This window comes from Physeter macrocephalus, chromosome 18 (assembly GCF_002837175.3).
Source record: "Physeter macrocephalus isolate SW-GA chromosome 18, ASM283717v5, whole genome shotgun sequence".
Taxonomy (NCBI): domain Eukaryota; kingdom Metazoa; phylum Chordata; class Mammalia; order Artiodactyla; family Physeteridae; genus Physeter; species Physeter macrocephalus.
Window position 1 is genome coordinate 41421808 of NC_041231.1, and position 9354 is coordinate 41431161.

Here is a 9354-nt window from a genome sequence, read left to right on the forward strand (position 1 = left end):
GTTGCGGAGCACAGGCTCCGGACGCGCAGGCCCAGCGGCCATGGCTCACGGGCCCAGCCGCTCCGCGGCATGTGGGATCCTCCCAGACCGGGGCGCGAACCCGGTTCCCCTGCATCGGCAGGCGGACGCGCAACCACTGCGCCATCAGGGAAGCCCTCTTGCTGCTTTTGAAATTCTCTTTGTCTTGGATTTGAGTCAGTTTTATTATAACGTGTCTTGGAATTGACCTTTTTGGGTTGAATGTTATTGGAGACCTAGCTTCGTGAACTTGGATGTCCAAATCTCCCAAGATTCGGGACGTTCTCAGCCATTATTTCTTTAAATAAGCCCTCTAACCCTTTCTCCCTCCCTTGTCTTTCTGGAACTGCAATTACATAGATTGCTTCCCCTTATGGTATTCTGTAATTCATATGGACTTTTTTTGCTCTTAAAAATTTTTTTTCTTTTGTTCTCTTCTGACTGGATGATCTCAAGGTTCCTGTGTTCAATCTCACTAAGTTTTTCTTCTTTTTGATCAAGTTGGCTGTTGACATTCTCTATTGCAGTTTTCATTCAATTCATTGTAATTTTCAGTTCCAGAATTTCTGTTTGGTTCTTTTTTATGATTTCTGTGCATCTTTTAAACTTCTTATTTGTGTATTGTTTCCTTGATTTCATTGAATGATCTTTCTGTGTTTTCTTATAGTTTGTTGAGCTTTCTTAAAACAACTATTTTGACTTTTTTATTGGACACATCACAGATTCATTTCTTTGGAGTTGGTTACTGGAAAATTGTTGTGTGCCCTTTTTATGGTATCATGTTTCCTTTATTTTTCATGTTCCTTGAAGTCTTGCATTGCTGTCTTTCCGTTTGAAGAAGCAGTCACCTCCTCCATTTTTACTGACTCTCTTTGGTAGAGAAGTATCTTCTGTCAGCCCTGCTGGTTATTCTGAGGCTTTCTTAGACCTTTGCTATGTATGCACCTACTCCACACTTCTTGTTCTCTGTTTTGGGGTGGAATTTCTAAGATTGTATGCTTTTTCTCAATCTTACAAAGTTAGGCTGGTTGCTGCCAGTCTCTTGTTTGCTTCACCTAGGGTGGTGCTGCATGCTTAAGTTTATGTGCTTTCTCCCAATTCTGCAGAATTGAATGGCTTTCTGCATGTGCTTAGTAGCCATGTACAAAGGCTTGCACTCATTGCCACCCTTGGTGGTGTGCCCAGGGAACTGGCCACAGAGTTAGGGAGTGTGATGGAGTGTGCAGAGCATTGGGGATGCTCATGGGCCAGTTGGGAAGATCTGCAGGTGTGAGGCATCTCCATTGGCTCGTGGACAGGCTTCCTGATGGAGTCCATGAAGTAGTTAGTAGGATCCATGTCCCTTTGATGCCCTTTGATTCCTGGTTCTTGGTATGATGAGTGATTTTCAACTGAAGCCTGGACCTTTGGGTATTATGGTATGAGACTCTGCATTTTATTTAAACCTTCAATTTTACCTGGCTTTTTGTGACAGTGCTTCTGCAGAGGGAAGAGGGGTTTTACCTCATTACTGCCAAGGGGGTTTGAATCCCATGTTTCCCACTCAGCCTCTATTGACACCAAAGGGTGAAGGCTCCTTGTTTTTCCTTGTGTGGGAATTCCAGCTTCCTACTAGTGTTCCACTGATTATTCACTGGTTGGAAGGCATTGTAGTACTTCCTTACTGCTCCCCATGTGGCCTTCAATGACACCAGGAGGAGGGTGGTGGTCTTGTTATTTCTGAGTGATGGTGAAAGTTTCAGCTCTCCCCTTGGCCTCTTCTTATACCAGCACAACAGGGTGATGGAGGGAATCTCATTAATACTTGTTAGGGGTGGAAGTTCAGGTGCCCCCAAGTAGTCTTCACTGCCAGAGTGCTGGTGGCTTATTATTGCCTACTGGCATAGAAGGTCTTGGCTCCCAACTTGGTTTTCTCTGATACTGTACCAGTTTGGGTGCCTCATTACAGCCTGATGAGGGTCAAAGTTCAGTCCCTCCTATTGACCTTGCTTGTGTGGGTGGGAGTTGGGCCATTGCTTTTTTGGGGTGGTATTTGGAAGCAATATAGCGGTTGTTATTGAAAAGTTTTTTGTTTTGATAGGTGGATCCTTTCCTGGTTCTTAAACTAGAAGGAGCAGGGTTTTTTGGGGTCTTTTTTTGTTTGCGCCTTTTGGTGTTTCCAGGTCTCCAGCTTTTTTAGCTTTAAGTAGTGGATACATAAGGCAAAAGAAAAGCTAGGGAGTTCACCACTGTGCTATTTCTTGCGTCTCAACCCCAGTTGGTTTGCCTTCTTCTCTTCACCTTTCAGAGTCTTCCAGTTTTTAAAAATACTTTTATGTCCATATATATATATATGACACACATGTTATATATATGACATATGATGTATATTTTTATGTATATTTTGTGTATCCATATGCATGTTATATATATAATGTCCAGAGTTTTACATTGTACTTAGCAGGAGGAATAGTGAAAAATATGTCTTCTTCCATCTTCTTAGAAGTATATGCTAATTCTGTGTGTTTTAAACTTTTTACTATTAATTCTTCCCTTACAGATAACCAGTTGTCATTATTTAGGTTTGGTTATATGTGGTCATGTGTTTTATCCTATTTTCAATCCCATATTTTCACATATTAGATTTCTCTGTTGGCATAGGTTATAGTTTATTATGAGCCAATATATAAAATGCATTACTGGTGGCCTTGATGTCCATGGTAACCACAAAGCAAAAATCTACAGTAGATTCCCAAAAGATAAAGTTATGGGAATCAAAGCATACCACTGTGGAAGAATCATAAATTCACAAAGGAAGGCAGCAAGAAAGGAAGAAGGGAATAAGGGAACTATAAAACAGCCAGAAACAATTAATAAGATGGCATTAGTAAGTCTTTACCTATCAATAATTACTCTAAATGTAAATGGATTGAATTCTCCAATCATAAGGCCTAGAGTGGCTTGATGTATTAAAAAAAACAAGACCCAACTACATGCTGCCTACGAGAGACTTATTTCAGCTTTAAGGACACATGTAGGTTGAAAGTTAACGTATTGAAAAAGATATTTCGTGCAAGGGGAAACTAATAGAGAGCCCAGGGAGCAATACTTATATCAGATAAATAGACTTTAAGCCAAAAATGACCTAGAGACAAAGAAAGTCATTACATAATGATAAAGGGGTCAATTTATCAAGAAGGTATAACAATCATAAATATATGTTCACCCAAAATGGAGCCCTTACATATATTAAGCAAATACTAATAGATTTGAAGGGAGAAGTAGATAACAATACAATAATAATAGGGGCCTTCAGCACCCCATTTTCAGCACTGGATAGATCATCCAGACAGAAAATCAACAAGGAAATGTTGGACTTGAACTATATTTTAGACCAAATATAATTAACAGACATATATAGAATATTCAGTCCATCAGCAGCAGAGTACATGTTCTTCTCAATTGTAAATGGAACATTCTTTAGAATAGGTCATATAACAAGGCTTTAGCAAACTTAAGAAGATTGAAATCATACCATGTATCTTTTCTGACCACAGCGGTATGAAACTAGAAATCAGTAACAGCAAGAAAACTGGAAAATTCACAAATATATGAAAATTAACACATTCTGAACAACGAATGGACCAGAGAAGAGATTAAAAAGAAATCTCTACACAAGTGAAAACAGAAACACAGTATGCCAAAACCTGTGGGATACTGCAAAAGCAGTTTGAAGAGGGAAGTTTATAGTGATAAATGCCTAGAGTAAGACAAAAAAAAAGATGTTAAATAAACGACCTTACATTACATCTGAAGAAACTAGAAAAAAGAAGAAGAAACTATGCCCAAATTTAGCAGAATCAAGGAAATAACAAAGATCAGGGTGAAAATAAATGAAAAAGAGACCAAAAAACAAGAGAAAAGATCAATGTAACTAAGAGCTGGTTCTTTTAAAAGATAAACAAAATTGACTGAGGAAAAAAAAAGACTCAAAATGAGAAATGAAAGAGGAGACATTGAAAATGATACCACAGAAATACAGAGGATCATAAGAGACTACTATGACAATCGTATGCTAACAAATTGGACCACCTAGAAGAAATGGATAAATTCCTAGAAACTTACCAACCTATCCAGAATGAATCACGAGGAAATAGAACATCTGAATAGTCCAATAATCAGTAAGGAGATTGAATCAGTAATAAAAAACCTCCCAACAAAGAAAAGTTCAGGGCCAGATGACTTCACTGGGGAATTCTACTAAACTTTAAAGAAGAATTAACACCAGTCCTTCTCAAACTATTCCAAAAATTGAAGAGGAGGGAACACTTTCAGATTCATTTCATGAGGCTAGCATTACTCTGATACCAAAGCCACATAAGGACAGTGTAGGAAAAGAAAAATACAGGTCATTACTCCTGATGAATATAGATGCAAAAACTCTCAACAAAATATTAGCAGTTTGGGTTTCCCTGGTGGCGCAGTGGTTGAGAGTCCGCCTGCCGATGCAGGGGACACAGGTTCGTGCCCCGGTCTGGGAAGATCCCACGTGCCGCGGAGCAGCTGGGCCCGTGAGTCATGGCCACTGAGCCTGCGCTTCCCGAGCCTGTGCTCCGCAACGGGAGAGGCCACAACTGTGAGAGGCCCGCGTAACGCAAAAAAAAAAAAAAAAAAAAAATTAGCAGTTTTAATAGCATATGAAAAGGGTCATACACCATGATTAAGTGGGATTAATGCAAGGGATGCAAGGATGGTTCAACATTCACAAATCGGTGAGTGTGCTATACTGCATCAATAGAATGAAAGATAAAAATCATATGATCATCTCAATATATGCAAAGTTTTTTGACAAAATACATCCTTACATGAATAAAACTGAAAACAAATTGGGTTTAGAAGGAACACACCTCAACCTAATAAAGACCATATGTGATAAGCCCACAGCTAATGTCATACTCAGTGGTGAAAGTTGAAAACTTTTCCTCTAAGATGAGGAACAAGACAAGGGTGCCCACTCTCACCACTCCTATTCAACATAGTACTGGAAGTCCTAGCTAGAGCAGTCAGGTAAGAAAAGGAAATAAAAGGCATCAAAATGAGTAAAGAAGTAAAATTTTATTTGTTTGCATATGATATGATATATAGAAAATCCTAAAGATTCCCCCAAGAAACAGAACTAATCAATAAATTCAGTAAAATTGCAGGATATAAAATGAACACAGAGAATTTAGTTGTGTTTTTATGCACTATCAATGAAATATCTGAAAAAGAAATAAAGGAAACAATCCCATTCACAGTAGCATCAGAATAATCAAATACTTAGGAATAAATTTAACCAAGGAGGTGAAAGATCTGTACACTGAAAACTGTAAAATGCATTACTGTAGTCCAGCTGCAGATGGGTTTGTGTGGTATAGATTGAGTTTATTACTGATAATGGTGTGGGCCAAAGAGTATTTAAAAAATAGGCCATCTGTGTTTTATTTGAAGGGAGTTTTATACATCAGGAAAAAGAGTGAAACATTGATTGGAAAACTTATTTGTTTTCTAAAACAAAATACATTTTTTATCCCTTAGGAATTGAAATCAAATTATGGCAGATACCAAAGTGGAAACCATTTGGAAAGAGTAAAAGAAGAAATATTTATAGAAGCTCCCAAATTGATTTATTCTTGTGAATACAAATGTTACCCAGAATGTGAGAATTCTTTCTCTAGCTCAGAGCTGGATAATCTGTAAATTGTTGGTTAGATGATGATGTCGTTTTGTAGATGCATGTCAAGCTCTGTACGTTAAGTTTATATCCTAAGAGTGATTTGATGGAATATTTCTAAAACTTAAAAAAAATTGTTTTTTGGTGGTTGCTTAACATCACAGTTGTTTTTTCCCTGAGGATAGACTCTGATTGCAAATGACAGTGAAATTCCTGTTCAGTATAGTTTGTGCAACTTTGTACTCTTTTTTTTTTTTTTTTTTTTTTTTGTTGCGGTTCGCGGGCCTCTCACTGTTGTGGCCTCCCGTTGCGGAGCACAGGCTCCGGACACGCAGGCCCAGCGGCCATGGCCCACAGGCCCAGCCGCTCCGCGGCACGTGGGATCCTCCCGGACCGGGGCACGAACCCGCGTCCCCTGCATCGGCAGGCGGACTCTCAACCACTGCGCCACCAGGGAAGCCCTGTATTCTTAATTAATATGTAAAGTGGTTGCTATATTAAAAGATCTACTGTGTTGTTGATAGAGTAGTTCCATACTGAAATCTGGCTGCTGTTTTAGTCTATATGAGATGTTAATCACAAATTACTTTTTCTAATGGGAAATCTTTTCTCTTTTACAGGGGATCTTTCCTGCAAATTACATTCATTTGAAAAAAGCAATTGTCAGTAATAGGGGGTGAGTAGTTGGCTTTGCTAAATTTATTTATAATTTTTATTGTTTGCAGAGGAAGGCTGTTTTCTTTTTGGTTCATAGTATAAAATATGCTATTGGCATGTTTTCCTGCAAAAAATATACCTGCTTTATCATATATAATTCTGAGGACATAATTTTATCTTAAAATACTGACAACTTTAATCTCTTTTCCTGTATACTGGAAAGGTAATTTGTTACAAATTTTATAAAACAATTATGCATGCAGCATGTTTTTTAAAAATGATGTACTATTTTGAGAATAGTCCTTGATGAGAGGATAGGAGTTAGTGATAAATCTTGTCATTTTGTTTCTGTATGTGAAAGTGAGGGAGACTTTTAAAATCTTCTCTTTCTGCAAATAGAAATTGAAAAAACTGTAAAGGCATACCTAAGGATAAAAGGACAGTGTAGAAAATGGGTATGTAGTTTGGTCACAAATTTGTGAAACAAAAGCAATCTCTGAATAGAGGAGAGACAAGATGTAAATATATCAAAATGTTAACATTTGTTGTTTTTGCATGTTCAGATTTTGGGTGATTTTTAAAAATTCTTTACTGTCATGTCTTATCTTTAAAAGTAATATGTATTATTATTAGATTGTGATTTTGTATTTTAAAATTAATCATTTTAAAATATAGAATTTAAGGTAGTGTCTATGTAGCTTTTGGTACTAGAAATTATGTCTTTGACCAGAGGTTGAGTTAGCATCAGAGTATCCTTCTGGTAAGTTAGCGTTTAGTCAGGAAAAGAGAAACTTATGAGTCACTTTATGAAATAGAATTTAATATAGGGAATTTTAGACACATATTTGAAGAGTGAAAGAAAAAAAGCAGGAAATACTGATATAACCCAGAATAATCACTGCATTAAAGCATTCTACACTCTAATGTCTAGGAATACAAAAGATAATAGGTTGGGGATACCGGAACCCAGGAACTGCTCAATATTTTAGTATATACATCTTAAGAAAAAGTACATTCTCTAACATAATCACAGTATAATTATTACACTCAGGAAATGTAACATTGATATAATAGTACTATAAAATATATAGTCCATATTCAGATGTCTCCCTAATTGTCCCATGAATGTCCTTTATAGCTGTTTTCATTTGGTTGGTTTTTTGGGGGTCAGGTGGGGTGTGGTCCAGGATCCAATCAAGAATTAAATATTATATTTTATCATTGTCATGTCATAATCTCTTTTAATTTAGAACAGTTCTCCAGTCTTGGTTTTCTTTTTTCTTTTCATGGCATTGACTTTGTTGAAGTGCCCAGGCCAGTTTTGCAAAATGTCCCTCAATTTGTATTTGTCTGTTTCCTCAAGGTTAGAGTCAGTTTAAGCATCTTAGATAGCAATACTACATGGGTGGTGTTGTGCATTAAAATGGTCAAATTTCTCCTAGATATCTTCCCAGTGCTTGGTTAGATCAGCAGGACTGGGACTTGGGGCTCTACCTTAGCAAATATTAACCAGGAGTTGAGGGCCTCTTAATCAGAGAACATGAATTGTGTTTCTATCATGTACCTTCTTCGTTGCATCCTGCCATACTTGGGAGCATAACTGTGCTCTCAGTGCTTCACAGGGTATATTATCTGCTTCTTGAAAAACTTGTACCATTTGTACTGAAGTACTTCTTGTTTTATTTGGTTGACAGGGAGTGAAATTGCTTGAATAATCCATCTGTGGGAATGTTTTTACGAGAACTTTAAAAATTTTCATATTTTCAGTTATCTTTTAAAGTGTTTCTTGATATCTGGGTTTTCTCATTCTTAAAATGATTCAGGTATTGTTGCTACTTTTTATAAAGTTTCACTGAAAAACTTATACATTTGTAGTAAACTAGAGGATTTTAGGGCTGATAAAAGACATGACCATGAGATAGTAGTAGCACATAATGAGCTTTATTTAGGCAGAGCTCTGACAAGTTGCAAAGGAAATCTGTCACAGAAGGAGACCTTTCAGAGACAGCAGTGCAGGGCCACAACCAGAAGGGGGAAAGGGTACTTGAACTCTTTGGGGAGAGGGGTAGCAGAGAGGAGACTCATGTGTCTAGATCATGTCACTCAGTTACAAGATGGGAATTCTCTGTTCAGAGAGCACCGCAGGACAGCAGCAGCTTGGAATCTTTTATAGCCCCAAGGTTTGTCTTATCTATGGCTAGCAGACATTGAGAGCAGTTTCATTAAGTATGTAAAACAGGTAGGCTCTAAATGAAAAGCTACGGTCCTAGTTTTCAGAAAGGATAGCAGCTGGAGTAGCTCTGTGAATCTGGATAGCAAGACTTAGAGGACAGTCTCTTCAGGATGCTACTCCTGAAGTTTTACACTGTTTTCCATGTTTATGTTGCTCCTCTTGAAATTCAGATCATCAGGAGAGTGGCAGAATGGCAGAGGTTGTGTTGTGTGCACCCAGTAGATTTAGTACATTAAATAAATATAATAGATGCAAAAAAAAACCCATTTAATTAAATCAGCATTCATTTAAAATATGTATTTTTAGCCATAAGGCTATCAGCGGTTTCACAGCAGAAGCCTAACAAGCCAGGAGAGAAGGGGTGATATATTCATAGTGCTGAAGGAAAAAATACCAGGAATACTTTACCTGGCAAAGTTGTCTTTCAGATGTGAGGGAGAGATAAAGACTTTCCTAGAAAAACAAAAGTTGTGTGGGGTTCATAACCATTAGATCTACTAGATTGGCCTTACAAGCAATGCTAAAGGGTGTTCTTTAAGCTGAAATCAAAGGATGCTAGTTAATAACATGAAAACATATGAAAGTATAAAACACTGGTAAAGGTAGGTATATAGTCAAATTCAGAATACTCTAATACTGTAATGGTGTGTGAAACACTCAACTCTAGTATAAATGTGAAAAGACAAAAGTATTCAAAATGGGCTTCCCTGGTGGCGCAGTGGTTGAGAGTCCGCCTGCCGATGCAGGGGACGCG

General features: G+C 37.6%; 1 protein-coding gene across 1 annotated transcript in view; it reads left to right on the forward strand.

The window, feature by feature from the left end:
• Positions 1-9354, forward strand: part of DOCK3 (dedicator of cytokinesis 3) — a 463183-nt gene that overhangs the window by 129202 nt on the left and 324627 nt on the right. Inside the window, exon 4 of the mRNA XM_028479808.2 lies at positions 6331-6386. Within this exon, the coding sequence (XP_028335609.1) occupies positions 6331-6386 (56 nt within the window). The remainder of the gene's footprint in view (positions 1-6330; positions 6387-9354) is intronic.